Below are 23858 nucleotides of genomic sequence, written 5' to 3' on the forward strand. Positions count from 1 at the left end.
AAAAAGACACATGCACCCCAATGTTCATTGCAGCACTATTTACAATAGCCACGTCATGGAATCAGCCTAAATGCCCATCGACAGATGAATGGATAAAGATGTTGTGGTACATATATACAATGGAATATTACTCAGCCATAAAAAGGAACAACATTGAGTCATTTGTTTAGATGTGGATGGATCTAGAGACTGTCATACAGAGTGAAGCAAGTCAGAAAGAGAAAAACAAATATCGTATATTAACGCATGTATGTGGAACCTAGAAAAATGGTACAGATGAACCAGTTTGCAGGGCAGAAGTTGAGACACAGATGTAGAGAACAAACGTATGGACACCAAGGGGGGAAAACCGCGGTGGGGTGGGGATGGTGGTGTACTGAATTGGGCCATTGTGATTGACATGTATACACTGATGTGCATAAAATTGATGACTGATAAGAACCTGCAGTACAAAAAAACAAACAAAAAAAACAACTAATGCTAAACTTTATTTGGGTTATTTGTATGGAAATATGTTAATATAAATGTTCAGATATTACATGAAATTTCTAGAAATCTTATATCTTCTAGTATAATGTTATAAGTCATAATTCTAGTTATTACTTTAAAATGTATATCTCAGAAATAACTAAATTTCCTTGTCAATTGCATTATAATGAACTTTCATCAAATCTTTAACCATGGTCGTTTTTAAGTCTTTTGTCATTTACAGACAGTTCTGGGTGTACTCTGAAGCTTTTGCAAAAATGTTCCTATAAAAGGGTTTCATCTTCAAGGAATTCATGGAAAAGACTCTGACAAGTACAGGTTTCTGGTAACTGACTACTCTGCTGAACTAAGTGAATAAGCATTTTCAGAACTCTAACGGAAAATTGATGAATCCATAAAAGTGCTAACAAAAGATCAAGATGAAAAAAGAAATTAATTACATGGGACTGAGTGAACTGATGAGGATGATTATAATTTTTGTGACTTTCTGTTCAAATATAAAAAAAAAACATTCCACAAGCACTCAGAGGCAAAAAATATAGAAAACAATTTTCACTGCAAAGTAAAGGAGCTGTCACAGTGGAGGATTACTGGACTGAATGTCAATATTATGACATAGTATGAGTGTTTCGTGTTTGGTAATTGCAATCATTGTTGCTTTTGTTGTCATCCATTTACAATGCTTAGTGTCAGTTTATTTACCTCTTGTAAAAATAAAATACAGTGTGTGTGTGTGAAAAAAAATCTGATAGACAAAAAAATAAATAAAAGGATACAGGTATAGTATAACTGAATCACTTTGCTGAACACCTGAAATTAACAAAACATTGTTAGTCAACTATACTCCAATATAAAATAAAAACTAAAAAAGACAAACAAGGGCTTCCCTGGTGGCGCAGTGGTTGAGAGTCCGCCTGCCAATGCAGGGGACACGGGTTTGTGCCCCGGTCCGGGAAGATCCCACATGCCGCGGAGCGGCTGTGCCCGTGAGCCATGGCCGCTGAGCCTGCGCGTCCGGAGCCTGTGCTCCGCAACGGGAGAGGCCACGACAGTGAGAGGCCCGCGTACCGCAAAAAAAAAAAAAAAAAAAAAAGACAAACAAAACAAAATCCTTTAGCCAAGGTGAGGCTTTCTTTGACTGCAGTCACCTCACTTTACAGATGCCTGGGCCGCATCCCAGCCTGAGCCAGAAACTTGTGGGTGGGGTTTTAGATCTGTAAAACATTCCGCAAGTGATTCTGATGTGTAGGCAGGCTTGAGAACCCTGGGCCAGTCAAGGAGTCATGAGAGACACAATGAAAGAGAATTGCATTCCTTTCCCTCAGAGCACCTCTCTCATTTTGTCAGTATACTTCAGTAGGACTATTGGGGTAATACATATCTTCTCCATGATTAGACTGTAAGCTACATCCACATTTTTGCTCACCACTGTATCACCATCACCCAATCCAATGTGTGGTATAAATTGACTGCTTTGGACCAGAAGTGTGGATGTAAGTGTCAGTTGTTTATGGAGTTGTTTAGGGAACCCAGTTGGGGGGCTGGAAGCACCTCTGGGAGATAAGATCCTGGTTCCAGTCAGCTCTTAGTCCAAGCAACCCAAGAACCTCCATGGCACCTTTGGACAATCCTGCTTACTGCAGTATAATGTATCTACATTGTCTGCTTACTTAAACACTAACTGAGCTTTTATTATAGTCAAGTGCTGTCTACCTGTTTTAAGTGTCTTCATTCATTTCACCTTCATAGCACTCTATGCTCTATAGTTTTACAGAAGAGAAACAGAGAAGTTATGTAATTTGTCTCAGGTCACATGGCTAGTAAGTGATGTAGTCTGGACTGTTTTGAAACCACATGGTCTGACTCCAGAGTCCATACTCTTGGATGTGTGTTCTGATGAACTGCCCTTTCACATCTGCCTTCCCTCACCAAACCAAGAGCACTTTTAAGGACAACCTGTGGTTTTCGCACATTTCTCTAACAATATTTATTGAGTGCCTACTTCGTGCAGGCACTGTGCTAGCCACTGAGCAAAGAGTTATAAACAAGACAGTGTCCTTGTATTACAGAACTTAAAAATAGTAAGGAAAAGCAGGTCAAACAAAAATCGCACGCAATTACCTGATTTAATCGTGATAAGAACTACAAAAGGGAGAGCAGAAAGTGCTCTGAAAGTGGTAAAAAATCTAACCTAGACTGGGAAGTCAATAAGGACGGCTGAGAGCGGACTCAAAAGCGATCTCTGGACGCGTGAAGTGGGAGGAGAGATTCCATCAGTGCCCCTCCGACTCCTCTGCTAGCGGCCTGGCACACAGAAGGCGCCCGGTAAGTGCTTGTGGAGTCAGTCGACGCAAGGGCGGGTGGATGAACCGGCAAACGGACAAATGCATGAAAGATGGACGGACGGAGTAATGGGCTGATGGACAGATGGGCGGGCGGACGGTAGCATCGAGGGGCGGCCACCTGGTGCAGCCGCAGGCTCTGCCCGGGGCCGAGGAAGGCCGAGGCCGGTCAAGGGCGGTTTGGGAAACACACAGGGCCGTGCCGCCGGACCACCACACTCACCCTTCGCTCCACGGGCTGTGGGGACCGACCCCAGGCGGGGAGCAGAGCGGCCTCTGGCCGCGCGCGCCGGAAGTGGGAGCGGCGCGCCCCTCTAGGCCGCCCGGAGGACTGCAGCTCTGTGGCGGGCGGGCGGCAGGGTTCGGAGGACCGGTGCGGGGTCCGGGAGAAGGACCGCGTCTCTGGGTGGAACCTGGTGGGGAGAGCCCCAGGTCGAAAACGGTTGACAGGCGACTGAAAGAGGAAAAAAGAAATAGAGATAGAGGTTAGTATAGCATCAAGGAGATAAAAATAGAACCCATCATCTGTAAATTTGGGGAAGAGGACCAGATCACATTCACACACCACAAACACGTTGACTGTCTGCAATGACAGTTCTAGAAGTTACGGGAATGACTGTAGGGGAAGAGACTGTACCCTGGCATCGCGAGGGGACAAGGCGGAGTTCAACCCTACCGTCGACTGCAAGGGCGTGGGGACCGGGGCCGAGCCAAAGAAGGTCAGTAATTTCCCGTAGAATGCGCTACTCAGGCTGAGCCTTGCCGACCGAGTAAAACGGAGATTTGGAGGAGCGCAGGTTTCCCAGGTAGGGAGCGGCAGGAGCGAGAGCCCAGCGGCGGGACGTACGGGGCACGCTGGGGAGTTAGCCCAGCATCTTGGTTGGCCGGAACCTAGGCTAAGGGATGGGTTGGGGTCAAGTTTGGAGAGTTTCAAATGCCAGGCTAAGGAATTAGGAACGCATTTAGGAACGGTGCAGGCCATTAATATGTGAGATGGCCAGAACTGTACTTCAGGGCAGTATCGGACAGTACTTTGTAGAGAGGATTAAAGGGCAAAAGAGACGAGAGAAAGAGGACAGGCGGTTAAAAATGTGAACTTAGCAAGATTTGCTAGTATCTGAAAATATGATTGAAGATGGGGAAGGGAATGACATTACCAAGGGAGATCTTATGGAAAATAAACAGGGAATTATGAAATACTAGTACCTGGGGGTGGGAAGAGGAAGAGTTGGTAAAGAAGAGGAGCTTCTCAGAGAAGTTGGGCCCAGCTGGTCCAAACATCATAAAAGCCAGGAGAGCATCTCAGGAGAGGGAACAGGTGACTAGGAGTTGTGCCAGAGAGCTGGAGATGATGAGAACTAAGGTGATGCTGGAATTAAGGCGAAGGGCAGAAGAAGGGTCAGAGAGAGATGTTACCTGAGGAATGTCCTTGCCAGGGGTTAAGAAGTGTATGGTAAGGCCCTGAGAATAGATAATAATTCCTTTTAAGAAATGTGATAATGCAGGAAGGAAAAAGAGAGGACGCTGGTTGGTCTAGGCAACAGGATTGAAAGGTGTTTCTTTGTTTTCTGAGGAGGGTAGAGACCTAATTATATTTGTAGAAAAAAGGTAAAGTGTGAGTGGGGAGAAAAATTGAAGATAAAAGAGGAATAGCTGACAGGGAGAGAATAAGACTGGATAGGTCTCAGAAAATAAGATGAAGCATTATAATAAAAAATGGTGCATTTGGTCTATGTTGTCATGCTTTGAATGCAGACCAGCCAAGTAGTATCAGTTAGTAATGCTGATTTTACCAGTAAATATGTGCATGTACCGTTTGTTGAATTGTCACAAACTGAACACACTCATGTTACTAGCACTCAGATAAAGAAACAGAATATTATCAGTCCTCAGAAAACCCCACTGTGCTCTCCTCAAGCCGCTACCCTCCTCTAGCCCTGAAAGATAGACTACACTGAACCTTGAACACGATAGGTTGGCCTTGCCTATTTTTGTATTTTGTATAAATGGAACTCAGTATGCACTCTTTTAAGTCAGACTTCAACATTGTTTGTGAAATATGTTCATATTGTTTTGTAGATGTACACTATACATTTTCACTTCTAATAATATTATATTGTGTGATTATGCCAACACTCAGACATTTTATTATTGGTGAACATTATTCAGAGTGAAGTATTTAAGTCTCTAAGTACATTAATTTATTTTTGAATATTAAACCAACCTTGTATTACTAAGATAAATTCTACTTGATTATGGTGTATAATTTTGTAATATATTAAGGAATTTAATTTACTATTGTTTGATTGAGAATATTTGTGTCCATATTGTTAGAGGTATTGGTCTGTAGTTTTCTTTTCCTGTGATATCTTTGCTGGCTTTGGTATCAGAGTAATTACTGCCCCCATTTATTTTCTGGGAGAGATTGTGAAGGATTGGTATTATTCTTAAGCTGTTTGATAGAATTCACTAGTGAAGTCATCTGAGCCTGTGCTTTTGTGCTTTACTTTGTTAGAAAAATTTTTATCACTAACTCAATTTCTTTACTTTTCATATATTTATTCACAGTTTCTATTTCTTTTCCAGTCAGTTTTAGTAATTTGTATATTTCTAGTAATTTGCCCATTTCACTTATGTTGTGTAATGTGTTGGCATAACGTTGTTTATAATAATCCCTTTAAATCTCTATAGGGTTGGTAGTGATGTCCCCTCTTTTCAGCTTTTGTTAATCTCTCTTTTTTCTTTGGTCAGTCTAGTAAAGGCTTGTCAATTTTTGTTGGTATTTTCAAAGAACCAAATTTTGGTTTGATTAAAAAAAATTTTTTTCTGCTTTTAATTTCATTAATTACTACTCAAATCATTATTACTTCCTTCCTTCTGCTTTTTTTGGTTGTTGTTAAGTTTGCTCTTCATTTTTAAGTTTCTTAAGGTGGAAACTTAGGTTACTGATAAGAGATTTTCTTTTCTAATATAGGCATTTCAAAGCTAAAAAATTTCCTCTAAGCACTGCTGTAGCTGCACTCTATAAAATTTTATATGTTGCATTTCATTTTCATTCAGCATAAAACATTTTCTAATTTCCCTTGTGATTTCTTCTTTGAACCACAGGTTATTTAGATATGGGTTGTTTGATTTCTAAATATTTTAGAGTTCCTGAATTACTCTGTGGCTTGATATGCCCTCTGGGTCAGTGAAAACACTATCAACCCCAGTCTCTGGGCCACACAGGTCCCATTGGCCCCTGAGCCACTCTCAGCTGAGGTGGCCTTGGTGTCTCAGCCCTCAGTAGTGGACCCACCCTCTGGGTACTCCATTTCCTGGATGTAGAATCCCAAAAGTCTGACAGCTTTCCTTTATTTTGTCCTGTCTCTGTCAGGAATTTCCCTGGTTGTCCAGTGCTTAAGACCCTGCGCTTCCACTGAAGGGGGCGTGGGTTCAATCCCTGGTCAGGTAGCTAGAATCCTGCATGCCCTGCAGCACAGCCAAAAAAAAAAACAAATTCAGTCCAAGATGGCAATGTTGTTTCTGGTGCTATAACATTCTCAAGAGCCATGTTGGTCTTCTGTGGATATCAAGGGGATCCACACAATTGGATACAAGTGTCCTCCACAGATCCTTCCTATGGATAACCCCATTTCTATTCCTGGTTTCTGTTGAGATGGTTGATTGGATCCATGAATCACACATCTAACCTCTTCACCAAAAGGTTGTCCAGCTACACTCATGGCCTTGTCTCCAGAGCAAGCTATCTGTGTAGGCTGAGGATTTTCCAAATCATCAAGTATTGTTGCCTTTTTGCTTAACAGTTCCTTCCTCAATTTATCTTTTCCTCTCACATTTTACTATAATCAGCAAGGAAAAAACATCAAGCCACACTTTACACATTTTGCTTGGAAATATCCTCAGTTAATTACCCAAGATCGTCACAAGTTCTGTTTTCTGTCCAACAGCAGAATATGATTCAGCCAAGTTTCTGCTACTTTCTAACATCTATCACCTTTCTCCAGTTTCCAGTAATGTTTTCTTCATTTCTGCCTAAGACCTTTTTTTTGGCCACGCCGCGTGGCTTGTGGGATCTTAGTTCCCAGACCAGGGATTGAACCTGGGCCCCGGCTGTGAAAGTGCTGAGTTCTAACTACTAGATTGCCAGGGAATTCCCCCCACCAGAAGTGGTTTTTTTTTTAATTTTTTATTGGAGTATAGTTGGTTCACAATGTTGTAATAGCTTCTACTGCACAGCAAAATGAATCAGCCATACATACACATATATCCCCTCCCTTTTGGATTTCCCTCCCATTTAGGTCACCACAGTGCATTAAGTAGAGTTCCCTGTGCTATACAGTATGTTCTCATTAGTTCTCTATTTTATACATAGTATCAATAGTGTATATGTGTCAGTCCCAATCTCCCAGTTCCTCCCATCCCCCCTTTCCCCTTGGTATCCATACCTTTGTTCTCTACATCTGTGTCTCTAGTTCTGCTTTGCAAATAAGGTCATCTATACTATTTTTCTAGATTTCACATATATGCAGTAATATACGATATTTGTTTTTCTCTTTCTGACTTCACTCTGTATAGAAGTATTTTTTTAATGCTCATTATTTCTAGCAAAATTCTGTTCATGACAATATATGTATTCTCTAAGATGACAGAGGATTCCTCTACTGTCCTTTTCACTTCCTTCTGAGACCCTGCCAAAGTCACCTTTAATATCCATATTTCTACCAACAATCTCTACAAGGCAACCTAGACTTTTTGTATCATGAGCCTCAAAACTCTCTAACTTCTAGCCATTACCCAATTCTAAAGCCATATCTACATTTTTAGGTATTTGTTAAAGCACCACCCCATTTCTGGTACCACAAACGGAGTGGTTTAATACAACAAAAGTTGATTCTGTCACAGTCTGGAGGTAAGAAATCCAAAATCAAAGGTGCTGGCAAGGGCCATGCTCCTCTGAAGGCTCTGGGGAAGGACTGGTTCCATGCCTGTCTTCTAACTTCAGGTGGTTGCTGCCATCCTTGGCATTCTTTCCCTTATGGATGCATCACTTCAGTCTCTGCCTCCACATTCACATAGCATCCTCCTCTCTCTGTGAGTCCCCTCTGTGTCTGAATTCATCTCTTCGTATATGGATACCAGTCATTGGATTAGGGCCCACCTTAAACCAGTATGACCTCATCTTTACTTGATTACATCTGCAAAGACCCTATTTTCAAATAAAGTCACATTCTCAGGTAACAGAGGTTAAGAGTTGAACATATCTTTTAAGGGGGGGGGGACACAATTCAACACAACAGTGTGGTAAGTACAAACTAAGAGTTGTTTAAACCACTGTGACTTGGTTTTGAAGTTGAAGACTTCAAGTTGTTGCCAATGACCTTATTTGATTGAAGACAACAGAAATGATTTGATCTGAATTCAGCACTAAAGGTCTTGGAGAATTCTAGCGTTTCTGATACAAGCCTACCCATCTCTGCAAAGTGAACCTAGGGAGCTCTGATTATATTGGCCATTATTTCCCCTTCTGAATCTGAGTTTTCAGCACTTGTTCTGTTTTTGAAAAGTCAAAGTCAATTGGACACGCACATTAACATTTCAAAGGTGTTGTATTGTTGTAATTCAGGTGTCTTATTCAAAACAAACAGCAGCAGCCTACTCATTAATACATACTTGATCAAAAGGAAAGTTAATTTTTTTTAATTTGGCTTCACAATTTGGATTTATATCCCTTTTTTACCTAAACCTAGAGATTGAGTTTTAAGTTGAAGTTTATTCTTTGTGAAGATTGCTTATATAGTCTAAGTATCGAAGGAAATTAATTTCCAATGCAATGTAATACATGGTAAGCAAAAGTTCTCATGTAGGTCTTCATGTTCAACTTTCTGAGGAAGAGGTCCATAGTTTTCATCATATTCTCAAAGGAATTATAGTATCTCAAAGATTAAGAACCACTACTCTACAAACCATGCCTAAATCAGATATATGTTAGTTTGGCCTAGTTTCTCCCAAGAGGAAATGGAATAGGAAATAGAAATAAGGTAGAATATTGGGGGGGGGGCTGTAACATATCAATTTCATTCTTGAGGCTCTGATATCATTTTCATGCCTGTATTACCACCCCCTGATCTCTCTGGAAACCTCTGAATGTCTTTTACCTTACTGAGATGAACCTCTTCAGTGTCAGCTGGAGTGGACCACAGTTGGGTCTAGGTTTGTTTTGGCCAATCCATCGAACTGTTGAACTCCAAGCTGGCTTCTCAGACTCACTCACAGAATGTAACATCTCTGGTAAGACTCCACAAAGCAACAAATCTAGTGTAATCTGAAAGAACAGTTTGGTTTTCTTAGTTAAACACCTAGAAAATTTATGTTCACTTCATCACTTCTGGGTAAAAGATTAACAAAACCCTTACATTTGTACGTGAGAATTAACCTTTGGTTGACTTTCCCATTCTCTTTTACTGGAAACCTATTACAAATATGTCAGCTATGGCATTCTCATACACTGTTGGTGGCAATGCACAATGATTCAGCCACTCTGAAAAGCAGTGTAGCAGTTTCTTAAAATGTTAAACATACACTTAACCAGGAAAGAGAAAAAAGCATATGTCCATATAAAGACTTGTACACGAACATTCATAGCACCTTTATTCGTAATAGTGAAAAAACTATAAATAACCCAAATGCCCATCAACTGGTGAATGGATAAACAAATTGTGGTGTGTACATCCAATGGAATATTATTCAGCAACAAAAAGGAGCGAACTATTGATACACACAGCAAGATAGATAAATCACAAAATAATAATGCTCAGAAAGAAGTCTGAGTGCAAAACAGAGTGCATTCTGTTTGATTCCATTTAAATAACTCTAGAAAATGCTAATTAATCTATAGTAACAGAAAGCAGAACAGTGGTTGGGTGCTGTGGCAGGAAAGGGAGGGATTATCAAGGGAAGGAGGAAACTTTTGGGGATGTGGTCACAATTTTCATTGTGGTGATGGTTTTACAGTTGTATACATATGACAAAATTTACCAAATTGTATACTTTAAATATTTGCTGATTATTGTATGCCTGTTACACCTCAGTAAAGCTATGTTTTAAAAAGCATCTGTACTCCCTACTTGGGAGGGCTGGACCCAAACGAGTTCCTGACATTTTATCAGGGTCTCATTCACACATCCCTAAGATTTCATAAATCAGAGCAGGGTCTTAGGCTGGAACAGAAAACCCTCTTCCTCTACCTCAATCATTACTTCAGCCAGCCACTATTTTCTCAAACCTATACCTTTTCCTCTGACATCTTAACCCAAGTCACATGTCTCACCAGTCTCAATACTTCTATTATTTCTTATTTCTATATCTTCCCCCCACCCCCGCCCTTATTTCCCAAGATATTTCCAAGGAAACAGCAATATCCTTTCCTACCCTGATGCCCTCCCCCACCCCCTTTCAGGTCCTTCTCACCCTGATCCTTTAGCCACAATGAGGATTGTACTGGCAAGCAAACATTTTAGGAGACCCCATGGCCTTTCTTGATAGCAAAGTAGGTGAAAATGCAGCTTCGCAGCAATTTAGGCATTAATTCCTGAGCATTATTTATTTTTAAGGCAGTGGTTCTCAAAGTGTGGTCCCAGGACCAGCAGCATCAGGATCACCTGAGAACCTGGGCTCCCATGACAGACTTACTGATTCTAAACCGGCGTGGGGCCCAGCAATCAGTATTTTATTAGAGGCATGCCACTGTGCTGGGGGAAACCCAGAGAGGACAGGAAGAAAGTTAGAATGGAAGCACACCAGCGAATCTGATTGACAGGTTTGGGGTTGGGTGGGTGGGGGAACAGATTAAAAAAAAGAGAGAGATAATTAAGGAAGAACTCATTTTGTAGTCAGAAAACCTACCCTGCCCCAGGGAGCTTTCTAGAAAGATGTTTTCTGACATTCACGTCAAGAATTGGCAGACAGGGGGACTTCCCTGGTGGCGCGGTGGTTAAGAATACGCCTGCCAATGCAGGGGACACGGGTTCGTTTCCTGGTCTGGGAAGATCCCACATGCCACGGAGCAACTAAGCCTGTGCACCACAACTACTGAACCTGTGCTCTAGAGCCCGCGAGCCACAACTACTGAAGCCTTCATGCCTAGAGCCCGTGCTCCGCAACAAGAGAAGCCTGCGCACCGCAAGGAAGAGTAGCCCCCGCTCGCCCACGACAAAGCCCGCGCACAGTAACGAAGACCCAACGCAGCCAAAAATAAATTAATAAATTAATTTTTAAAAATCCAAAGTGATTGAGTTATGTGTGTGCATGTATATACACACATATATTTAAAAAAAAAAAAAAGGAATTGTCAGATAGTGCCAGCCAGGCCCCTCGCTACGGCTCTGCTGGGGCCAGATTCGCAGCCGTTCAGAGTTAAATCTCGGCAACTCCCCGCCCTCACCTCACCTCGCCGCCCCCCGCCCCGCGCGTGCGCACGTGCGAAGCCACGCGCCATAGAGCTGAGCAATCCTCCCAGATTCCTAGAGCGGTCGGCGGTGATGGCCGGTTTACAGGGTGTGGGGCTTGACGGTGACTTGGAGAATACATCAAGGTATGGGTGATGTCGGCTCACGGAAGGCGGAGGAACTCGGGTGATCTGCCCTCCCCAGCGGCCTTGCAGCGCCACCGGGGAACCGTATGCTGTTTCTTGAGTCCGTGGGGAGTCGAGGCTGCCGACGTGGCCCCCAGACGCGGCTCCTGGGCATTGCGAGCTGGTCGGTTCTCGGCCTGGTGTGCTTTTGGTACGCGGTCAGCCCTTGACTAGCGTTGGGTTCAGCTGAATGAACACCAGAAACTTTGGGGGCGGGTGGAATCCGGAGCTTGGATGCATTCACACGAATCAGCGGACGAATGCGTGAGTATGAGAAGAACGGAAGGAGGGAGAGACAGATCATGATGATGGATCAGTAGTGTCATTTCGGTGTAGGAGGGGCAGCGAATAACATAGAGCTAATCGCTAGGGCCAAATTCTGAAATTCCCTCCCCTGCCTTATCTTTACAGTTATATCCTGATTTTGGTAGCATTAACCCCCGGATTATCTTTGAAGATCTCTAGATTTGGAATGGAGAATGTATGTCCAAGAGGGGTGATGTCTGACTCCTGAATGATAGGGAAAGAAGCGTAGTAAATTTGAAAGAAAAGCGCTTGAAAGTTAAATGAGATTTTGTTTTCTCTTTAACTTCTTTTGTATCTAGAGGATGTTCCTGGTGGTCTAGTCTCAGAACTTATATCTCCAGTCTCCACAATGATTCCCTTCCAAGTCCAGTGATGCCCAGTTGCCTCCAGGTCTCAGACTCCTACGTGGACAAGAAAAGCTTAGTGAGGAAATGGTAAATCTCCAGTTGCTCCCTGAGGTGTCAAGTGTCTAGTGGCAGTCCATGGAGATCCAATTCAATTATGAAGCTCAAAAACACTACCTTCTGTCAGGTGAGAAGCAGTGTGTATCTTTCTTAGTGGTTTGGGTGGGTTGGGGGGTGGGCGCCGTGTTGCCTTGCTATGTTAGTGTCTTCAAGTGCTATTGGTATTTCTCATTGCCTACCCCCCCACTGTATTAGGCAGTACCATTTCTTTTGTGCTCCAAGCCCATGGCTTTATTGTACATTCTGTCAATCAAATTCTCTTGGTTTTCCTTCCTCTTCTTAAGTACCCAGTGTCATCCATTTTTCCCATTATAACCACCTTATTACCAATCTGTCAGTGTTTGGTATTTGCCCTTTAAAATCTTTTCAGGTCATCTTTCTCATGTACTGTCGGGGCATAGTTAAAAGTTTTGGTGTCTGACACCTGGATTCAAATACTAGCTTTGTCATTTACTAGCTTCAGTAAGTTACTTACATTTTTAAAAAATAATCCTGTTTCCTCACTTTATAAGTGTATAATAAATCATACCTTGGAAGTTATTTTGAGGGTTGTGTCTATTACTCCATAATAAAGGACCCCAAAACTTAGTGACCTAAAACACTAAGACATTTTTCAACCATGTTATTTTCTTATGGTTCTGTAGGTCATCGGCTTGGGCTGGGTTCAGCTGGGCAATTTTGTTCGGGAATCACTCATGCTCAACTAGGGCCAGGGTCTATGTTGGTATCAGTCGTAACATGTCCAGCTGTTGGTGCTGGCTATAGCTTGGGTCACGTATCTCCGGCAGGCTAGCCTAGACTTTTTCACAGGGCAGCTAGTCTTTAAAAAGAGAGAGGGATGCTAAGCACTTTTCTAACCGATGTTTGCATTACATTTGTTATTATCTCATTGACCAAAGCAAGTCACATGACCAATTCCAGAGTCATTGTGGGAGAAAACCACACAAGGATATAGATATTAGGAGATAGGATCATTGGGGTCCATTACTATTATAACAGATACCACAAGCACTAGATAAGATTCCATATATACGGCTCTGAGCACATACCTGGCTGGTAGTAAATTCTTTACGAATGGTAGTCACTGTTATTTTTAGTAAGATAATCTTGGTGCTGACTTTGTTCAGATGTTCTGCAGGCTCTCATTTCCACATCATATTTTGCTGCTTTTTGATTTTGGTCTTCCCATTACTGCTGTTTTGCCTATGAAATTAACCTTCTGTTGTCCTTTTCTTTTACTCTAAATCTTTTGCCTGTCTTTAGTTTTGGAGTATCTTTTTTTTTTTTTTTTTTGCGGTACGCGGGCCTCTCCCTGCTGTGGCCCCTCCCGCTGCGGAGCACAGGCTCCAGATGCGCAGGCCCAGCGGCCACGGCCCACAGGCCCAGCCGCTCTGCAGCACGTGGGATCCTCCCGGACCGGGGCACGAACCCGTGTCCCCTGCATCGGCAGGCGGACTCTCAACCACTACGCCACCAGGGAAGCCCTAGAGTATCTTTTATTTTATTTTATTTAGGTTCTCTTTCCTGTAATTAGAATTTGTTTTTCCTTAAGATTGTATTCCAAGGCATCTAGCTCTCTTCTTTCCTGAGAATCACTGAGAATCACTGCTTCCTCCTTGTTGTTTTACATAAACTGACATACATACTATATGTGTTTGTGTCTCTTAGAATGTGTATAAAGTAACATTTTTTATGTTAAAGAAATATAATTATGTTAATGTACATTTATAAAATATAGAAAGGCACAAAATAGAAATTTTAATAGCCTACAACTCCACCATTTAGAGGTAGTCACTGGATACATTAATACATTAATACATTAATGTATCCTTCAAATCATTTAATTAACTGTTCAACAAATACTTATTGTTGATAAATGTTTATTAGTTCATAAGATCATAGCTTATTAATGATTATTAACCATTAATATAATATTATTAGTTACTGAGGGTTTACTTTGTGCCAGCCACTGTTCTAAGTTCTGGGGATGTAGCAGTGAACTAATCCTTTGCCCTCAAGGAATTTACATTCTAGTAGGCGAAACAGGAAATATATAAATATACAGTGTAGTATCAGATAGTGATAATGGTTATATAAGATGTATCAGGATTCTGGCAGGAAACAGATGGCTCATTCAAATTGGGTAATTCAAAGTTTCATAAAGAGGATGGGAAGGATTACAGAAATCAACAAGAGATGGAGAACAGCGTACACAAAGCCTAAGCTGATAGTCATAACTGTCCTCTTCCATCACCCACTCCATATTGCCCTTACCTTCTGCCAGAATCTCAGTGGCACAGAGTTCTTTATCTAGTCAAATAAAATAAACCTTTTCTAGATGACCTGAGTCCTTGGTGATCCTGTCTCTTTCAGGTTACTTCCGTGAACCATTGACTAGGCCTATTAGACATGAGAGAACTACAAGGCACCCCCACTGAGTCCTCTGAGTTCCAGTAGCAGCAACTATTTCCCCACTGGTGATTGGTATCAGTCATTCTGGCCGGTAGAGTGACCCCATCTCTGCAGGCTGGTTTGGCAGTTTGAGGAGCCCAAAATGCTGAAGCAGGAAGCAGTCTCAACTTCAAATTTAACAAAATTATGACTTTGTCCCATGGTAGAAGTATTTTTCCTTTGAGAATCAGAACCCTGAACCCACCAAGCCCAAGATCATAGGGATAGGAAGCAAAAATATTCTAAGTGGATTACGAGGTATATAGTAAGAAGAGACATTATTACTTTCTCTACCACCCTTCCTTCCTATACCCATGTATTATGGCCATGGGGAAGACAACACTGTTTATCACCCTTTAGTTTAATGCATATATTGCACCCTGTATGACAGCACCCCAAGCTTACCAAGGTGTTATTGTCTAGCTTGTACTGTAACTGAGCCTACATTTAATCATTCCACCATTATGACAATCCACTTACTTCTGGATGATGGGACATGTGGTAAGACCCATGAATTATATGTATATGAGATCATTGCTTAACTTCCTTCCCTGTAAAATGACTCCTTTGGAGGTAATATTATAGAGAATACCATGATAATAAATACGGCATTCTCTTAAGTCAATGCAAATTTGTATCTAGACTATGTATTTAGTCCTTTGAAGCTGCTGCCCTTTCCATAATAAAAGGGGTCAGATGTAATGAATCTGTCCCCAAGTGGCTAGCTGGTTCCTCTCTAGGGAATGGTACCTTATTAGGGCCTTAGCAGTTGGCTACTTGGGCACATAGCAATGATTATAGGCATATCACCCTTGATAAGTGGAGGTCCGTATTGTTGAGCCCATATATAGCCTCCATCCCTGCTGCCATGACCTCTTTGTACATGAGTCCATTGGGCAAGCATTGGTAAAAAGCCTGATTGACATTCATAATATGGATCACCAAGTCCATCCTTCTGATTGAGAGGCTTCTCCACAGTGGATGCCCTTTGGTGAGGATTCACATGGGCCACAAACACATTCATTCTTTGGTTCATCCTCATACTTTTCCTCCAGAATTCTTATTTCTTGTCTTCCAATCTTACTCTTTCCAAGTACTTAACTAATCAAATAACCCATTAGTCACTATCCATGGATCAGTATATACATGTGTCTTAGGCTATATTGCCTTCCATGGAAAGTAGACAACCAGGTGTATACCTGAAATTCTGCCCAGGAAGGATTTGCCTTTACCAGCATGTTTAAGGCCACCCCTGAGTAGGGGTGTAAGTGAAAGGTACTCACTTTCAGGTGGTGCCCACACACTGGGCAGGCCCATCTACAAACCAGTTCTGTACATTTTCCTCCTCTGTTAACTGGTAATAGGGAATTCCCATAGGGCCATGAATATAGGTTGAGGGGGAGAGGTAGTGGACCAGTAGGAACAAGTACTATGGGAATCTGAGTCACTAGCACATGGAATTTACTTGTCTTCCAGATATGCTTTTATAATGGAATACTGGTTTGTATGTTCAGTTTTATGAATTGATGGGTCAAATAACAACTAATACATAGTGTCAGTTGGCAATAGTTATTTGGTGCCCTGTGGTCAAGCATTAAGTTTCTGTTAGTGCCCAAGAGCAAGCCAGGATCTGCTTTTCACTTAGAAAATTGTTGGCAGAAGACAGTATGGCCTTACTCCAGTGTGGTTCTCTTATAGAGGCTTGCAAGAGGCTTCATACAGCAACCATGACTGCTGCAGACACTTCCAATACCATTGGCTATCCTGGTTAATAAGGGTCATGTGACAGGACAGCTTGCATTGCAACATGGTCCTACTGCAGAACGTTTTTTTTTACTCTAAGCCTCACTCAAAAGTAGCAACTGTGCAAGTTACTCAAATTGGTAATTTCAGCACATTTACTATGGTATCTGTTACCTCAAAAATGCAGGGCCCGGGCTTCCCTGGTGGCGCAGTGGTTGAGAGTCTGCCTGCCGATGCAGGGGACGTGGGTTCGTGCCCCGGTCCGGGAAGATCCCACATGCTGCGGAGCGGCTAGGCCCGTGAGCCATGGCCGCTGAGCCTGTGCGTCTGGAACCTGTGCTCCACAATGGGAGAGGCCACAATAGTGAGAGGCCCGTGTACCACAAAAAAAAAAAAAAAAAAAATGCAGGGCCCACCAAGCATTGTGCCTTTCTGAGGTGGTGACAGTTGGTTAGAGAGATAACCGAAGTGAAAGAATAAGCCATGTAACCATCTGAGAGAAGAGTCTTCCAGGTGGAGGGAATAGCAGAAGTCAGAGGCCCATAGATATAGCAGGAACAGAGTAATAAGCCTGGGGTAGACGTGTGATAGGGGTGGTTTAGAATGAAATGAGGGCAGAGAGAAAGAAAGGGACCAGATCATATGGAACCTTCTAAGTCACGGTAAGGACTTAGAATTTATTCCCAGTGAAATGGGAAACCATTGGAACTCTTTACACAGGATAACATGTAAAGATCACTCTGACTGTTGTATGGAGAGCAGGAGAAAGGTAAGTTAGCAGGAAGAAAGCAAATGATTTAAGAGAGTAGTCAACTGTGTCAAACAAATCAAGAATAAGATTGAAAATTGACCACTAAATTTGTCAAGATAAAATATATTAGGGACTTTATAAGTGCAGTTTTGATGGAGTTACAGAGATAAAAGCCTGATTGCATTGGGTTAAAAAGAGAATAGACTTGATGTTGGTTAGAATATAGAGCAATGTGAACTATATACACCTGGTGGAAGTGTGAATTGGCTTAACCACTTTGGAAAAGTCTAGTTGAAGACCTAACAGTTCTGATCCTAAATTTATATAACCTAGAGAAACATTTGGATATGTGTATCAAGATAGACGTACCAGCATATTCATATCAGCATTGTTTGAAATAGCAAAATGTTCTTATCCATTGAAGAAGAATGGATAAATCACTTGTGATATATGTCACACTATAATAGTGAACATGGATGGACTACAGCTACACACATGACTGTGGATAAATCTTCCAAACATAATGTTGAGTAAAAAAACAAGTCAGAATACATGTGGTATGATTCCATAAATGTATAAAGTTCAAAAACATGCTGTATTTGCCTGCTAGGGCTATAACAAAACCACAGACTGGGTGGCTTAAACAACACAAATTTATTTTCTCAGTTCTGTGCATTACTTTTAGTCATCTATGCTTTGCTTTCTTCTAGAAGTATTATAGTTTTAGCTTTTATATTTAGGTTTAGATTACATTTCTACTTAATTTTTGTGTATAGCATAAGGAAAGAGTCAGTTAATTTTTGTTATTATGATATCCAGTTGTAACACTTTTTTTGAAAAGAGACTAACCTTTCACCCTTGAATTATATGGGCAACTTTGTTGAAGGTCAGTTGTACATACGTTTGGATCTATTTATAGACTCTGTTCTATTCCATTAATGGATATGTCTATCCTATGCCAGTACCTCGCTGCCTTGATTACTGTAGCTTTGTAGTAAAGCTTGAAATCAGGGAGTATAAGCTCTCTAATTTTGTTCTTCTTTTTCAAAATTGTTTAAACCCTTCTCTGCCTTTCTACACAAAGTTTAGAATCGGTTTGTCAGTCTCTATGAAAAGGCCTGCTGAGATTTTGATTGGGGTTGCATTGAATCCATAGATCAATTTGGGGAGAATTTCTTCACTTTAACAATATTCAGTCTTCCTATACATAAATGATGGCATATGTTTCTATTTATTAGATCTTTAGTTTCTCTCAGCAACATTTTTTAGTTTTCATTATGCAGATACTACACATATTTCATTGAATTTGTTTCTAAGTGTTTCATTTTTTTGGTGCAATTGAAAAAAATTGTTTTTAATTTTAGGTTCTAATTGTTCATTGCTAGTATACAGAAATACAATCAGGTTTCATGTATTGCACTAATAAAACCATTTACAAGTTCTAATAACTTTTTAAAGACACTTTAGGATTTTCTGTATATGTGACTGCATAGTCTATAAGACAGTTTGACTTCTTGTATGTCTCATTTATTTTTCATGTCATATTGCATTTTCTATGAATATTGAATAAAAGTTGTACAATATTGAATAAAAGTAGTTAAGAGAGGGCATCCTTGTTTTCCTCCCTTGTTCCTAGGAGAAAAGCATTTAATGTTTAACCATTAAGTATGATGTTAGCTGTTGGTCTTTCTTTGCTTTTTATTGAAGTAGTTTATTTACATGTAACATAGTTGATGTTTGGATTTAAATATACCATCTTATTTTTTGTTATTTTCCTATATTTTGTTTCTTTTTTGTTTTTCTTTTTTCTCCCTTTGTGCCTAATTTAATTATGTTATCAAGTTTTTTGTTTTTCCATTTTTTTCTCTATTAACTTATTGTTTATACATCCTTTTATTGTTATTTAATTGTCACCTAATAGCAGCCTTTCTCAAATGTGATTCTGTGAGAGAATTAAGCCAAAATGCTCTAAGGCATCCACTGTAAGTTACATATTAATGTTTCTCCTGTACATCTATTGATTTACTTGCTATCTACCATCTTTGGGAGAATTAAGAATATAGTCAGGCAAATTATTTTCTTTTTATTTTCTTGTGGAACCCTAGTTGAAAAAGGCTGCCTTAGAAGTTACAACATACACATTTGATTTATTACAGTTTATCTTAATTTATTATTTCTAGGATAACCCAAAGACCTTGTAATATTTTAGTTCTATTTACCTCCCTCCTCTTGTGCGATTTTTGCCATATATTTTAACTCTACATATATATTGTAAAATCCATGAGACATTCATATTGCTTATATCATTCAGTACATACACATTTAGATTTACTGCAATACTTTACTTTTTCCAGTACCCTTTGCCTTTGGCAAAGAGGATAAGCCTCCACTTGGAGGCTTGGGATTTTGGACTTTAGCCCTTGAAATTAATCTTTGTCATGTTTTCAGCTCTCTAGACCATTTGCAGTCTGAGAATGGTATGCCTTTTATAGTAAACACCACTTAATAATGGACTGATAGTCTCAAGAATTTCAATGGAGCTCCCATGTTCTCTACCATTACAGGCCTCTGGTATTGTTGAGCAGAGGAATAATCTCAAAAATCAACTCAAAAGAGATTTCTGATCCTACCTCCCTAACCTTTTTCTGGTCCACATACCTTAGTAAGGAAGTTTGGTCACTGAATATGGCTGTTCCCAAAAGGATCATGTTTTCTAGGCCACTTCCTTCTAATAATCAGGGCAAAAGAGGTGGAGGACTATGTAGACCTATTTTTGAAAATCCAGGCTTCTTTTCTAACCATTCCTGGGCTTGATGCTTCTTTCTTTCCACTAATGACAACATATGACCAGCCTGGTTGGTATACACTCACAGTGACAGCCTGGCTGCCACTGCTTCCTCCTCCTCTCCCTCCCTTTCACCTCCTCCCCCACTCCTTCACCCAAGTATTCATTCATACTGCCTACTTTATATATGTCAGTAAGTTGTTTATGTATTAGCTCTAATATAGTCAAACTTTCCTAATCACTGTAATTAGGTTTCAGTATTCCCAGATCTCCTGTGACAGACATATACAGAACATATCTGATAAGCCACTTCAATAAACGATTATCCATTACTTGTTGATTCTTCTTAGTTTCCCTCTCAGAAGATAATTTTCAGTATTTTCATAGGAAAATACTAATGTATTTCACCTGAAACTTTCTTACAGTATGGAGAACACATTCCATTTATATTTTATTGTTCTAGATGGTGGGACTAAGGCCAAAGTTGGAGAGCTGGCTTCCGAGGAGGAAATTACAGCAAAAATTGAACCGTTGACTGAAGAGTCTGGTAACCCCAGAGATAATGTTCTCCAGGATTCTGAATGCAGGGAATTCTGTGGATTTGGGGGTAAATTCAATGAAAAGGATCAGAACCTCTTCAAAAGAAGACAACATAACTGTGATGAATGTGGGCAAAACTTTGCTTGTAGTACAGGCCTTATTAGGCATCGAAGAACCCATTGGGAGAAACCCTATGAATGTGATAAGTGTGGAAAGGCCTTTAATGTGAGCTCAGCCCTGGTTCTGCATCAGAGAATTCATACTGGGGAGAAACCCTATCCTTGTAATTGGTGTATTAAAAGTTTCCGTCGGAGCTCAGACCTTATTAAACATCAAAGGGTCCACACTGGTGAAAAACCTTACAAATGTGATGAATGTGGGAAAGCCTTCAGTCAGAGCTCTGATCTTATTATACATCAGAGAATACATACAGGAGAAAAACCCTATCAGTGCAGTCATTGTAGTAAAAGTTTTAGCCAGCGCTCAGACCTGGTTAAACATCAAAGAATACATACTGGAGAGAAGCCTTATACATGTAACCAGTGTAACAAACATTTTAGTCAGAGTTCTGATGTTATAAAACATCAAAGAATCCATACTGGTGAGAAACCATATAAATGTGATGTGTGTGGAAAAGCCTTCAGTCAGAGCTCAGATCTTATTCTACATCAGAGAATCCACACTGGAGAGAAACCATATCCATGTAATCAGTGTAGCAAAAGTTTCAGTCAGAACTCAGACCTTATTAAACATCGAAGGATCCACACTGGAGAGAAACCCTATAAATGTAATGAATGTGGGAAAGCTTTTAATCAGAGCTCAGTCCTTATTCTGCATCAGAGAATTCACACTGGAGAGAAACCCTATCCATGTAATCAGTGTAGCAAAACCTTCAGTAGACTTTCAGATCTTGTTAATCATCAACGAATTCACACTGGAGAGAAGCCTTACCCATGTAACCAGTGCAGTAAAATGTTTAGTCGAAGATCAGACCTTATTAAACATCATAGAATTCATACAGGTGAGAAACCCTATGAATGTGATGAGTGTGGGAAAACCTTTAGTCAAAGCTCAAACCTTATTCTGCATCAGAGAATCCACACTGGAGAGAAACCCTATCCATGTAGCGATTGTACTAAAAGTTTTAGTCGTCGTTCAGACCTTGTGAAACATCAGAGAATACACACTGGAGAGAAACCATATGCATGTAATCAGTGCAATAAAAGTTTTAGTCAAAGCTCAGACCTCACTAAACATCAGAGAGTACACTCTGGGGAAAAACCCTATCATTGTGATTGTTGTGAGAAAGCCTTCAGTCAGAGTTCTGACCTTATTCTTCATCAGAGAATTCACACTGGAGAAAAACCATATCCATGCACACAGTGCAGCAAAAGTTTCAGTCAGAACTCTGACCTTATCAAGCACCAGAGGATCCACACTGGGGAAAAACCATATAAATGTAATGAATGTGGGAAGGCTTTCAGTCAGTGCTCAGCTCTTGTCCTACATCAGAGGATCCACACTGGGGAGAAACCATATCCATGTGATCAATGTGGCAAAAGCTTTAGTCGGAGCTCTGATCTTACTAACCATCAAAGAATCCACACTAATGAAAATCCATATAAATGTGATGTGTCTGGGAAAGCCTTTAGCACATGCACTGATCTTACTGAACACCAGGGAATCCACATTGGAGAGAAACCCCACAGGTGTGTTCAATGCAGCAGAAATTTTAGCCAACTCTCTGATCTTATTAGTCATGAGAAAGTCCATTCTGGGGAAGCCACTCTAAATGTGATGAATATGGGAAAACCTTTAGTGTATACACCAACTTTATTCAGTACCAGAGACACTCTGCCAGAAAAAAATCTTATGAATGCTATGGATGATTATGAAAAAGGTTTTAATCAATGCTCAACTCTTGTGCTACATTAAAAAAAACACACAAGAGAAAACATATTAATTCAATTTTTATAATGAAAGTTTAACTCAGAGCTCAGACATTACTAAAGAAAAATTCTGAGGAGGAATCCTGTGAGTTGTTGGAAAACCTTCAATGTGAAAAAAATTTTTACTGAATGTCAGAAACAATGGAAAAAATTTCTATCTGCTGTAATGTAAGAAAAGCTCTAGTCTTTTATTCAAACACTACACAAGAGGAAAATTTTATCATTATAAGAAATGTCTAACCATATTAATGCAGAACCTTATCAGATATTGTAAAAACCAGTGTGCTGTTGTGTGCAACCAGAACTCAGAAGGAAATGTATTAGTGTTACAATCTCAAACCTTTAGTGAGCCCAGATCACCTATTGCATATCACAGAAGTTATTTTAGAGAATGTAGGGAAAATTTAAACCCTTCCCGTATCTTAATTGGCATTCACTCTGATAATTCGCATACCACTTATCTCCTGACAGCTGGAGAATCCTACCTTATGCAAACATTAGTTATTAAATTCCCTCTGTGTGAACATGCTATACTATTCTGGTATTAAACTTATTAACTGCATAACTCTAGTGCCCCATTTTCTGAAATATCCTTTTTTTTGTGGGGGTGGCCAAGTTTTGGTCTTCCTAGTGAGCATGAGTTTTCAAGTTCCTGTGGTGCTCACAGCAAACATGAATTTATTTTGCTCTTAATAATGTAGCCCATCCATAAACTTTAGTGGTTTGAAATTACTTCTTCAACACTACCATTTAATTACAGTTTCTAAATATGTGAAACAAATTTTTAAAAAATAATTCCATATGTTAAAGTGTGAATATTTCTCTACTACTGTGTTTATCCTGTCATCTATAGATTGAACAAAAATGTTAGCTAAAGTAACACCCACATGACTAATTTATATTGCATATTCTGTCTAAAAATAAAAAGACCTATTGATCATTTTTTTAATGGCAACATTCATCAGACTTTGTTTGTTGATTTCTGACATATATATTGATAATATGCCATGTGTACACAATGTTTTCAACTGAAAAACAAAGTTTTTAAAAATAAAAATTGTCTTTGTGATATTAACCATTTGTTAAAATCCTGCTACTGTCATTTACTTTGACTATCCCCCATAATTATCCAATTAATATTTTAATTTAACATACATTGTTAAATTATTATATGCAAGGCATTTTTTAGGTTTTGTAGTATACACAAAGAATATACTGTCCCCAAAAAGCATGTATTGTACAGTGATAAAGGCTGATGTATACAGAAAATATATGGCTCAATATAATCATAAAGTTAGGCAAGATGCTTATAAGAGCTCACAGGAGGTAGGGTTCAATTCTGATTGGAAAGAAAAGGAAAAGCTTTGTGGAGCTCCTGAGATTTGAGTTTTGAAGGATGGGAGTAG

The 23858-nt window shown here is 40.1% G+C and overlaps 1 protein-coding gene across 5 annotated transcripts; it reads left to right on the top strand.

Moving 5' to 3' along the window:
• The first annotated feature begins 2509 nt into the window (after nt 1-2509).
• LOC308626826 (uncharacterized protein) lies at nt 2510-23407 on the top strand. 5 transcript variants are annotated; one of them, XM_081252327.1, is made up of 3 exons: nt 2510-2814; nt 12069-12300; nt 20427-23407. In XM_081252327.1, the coding sequence occupies exons 2-3, from the start codon at nt 12252-12254 to the stop codon at nt 22436-22438; spliced, it is 2061 nt and encodes a 686-aa protein (XP_081108453.1). In that variant the 5' UTR covers nt 2510-2814; nt 12069-12251; the 3' UTR covers nt 22439-23407. The 5 variants fall into 5 exon arrangements, 4 of the variants coding, with proteins under 4 accessions (XP_081108453.1, XP_081108450.1, XP_081108452.1 ...); XR_014017305.1 differs by lacking the exons at nt 2510-2814; nt 20427-23407 and adding exons at nt 10835-11727; nt 14607-16614; XM_081252324.1 differs by lacking the exon at nt 2510-2814 and adding an exon at nt 10835-11727.
• The last annotated feature ends 451 nt before the right edge of the window (nt 23408-23858 follow it).

This window comes from Mesoplodon bidens, assembly GCF_964165515.1.
Source record: "Mesoplodon bidens genome assembly, chromosome: 13".
Lineage (NCBI taxonomy): Eukaryota > Metazoa > Chordata > Mammalia > Artiodactyla > Ziphiidae > Mesoplodon > Mesoplodon bidens.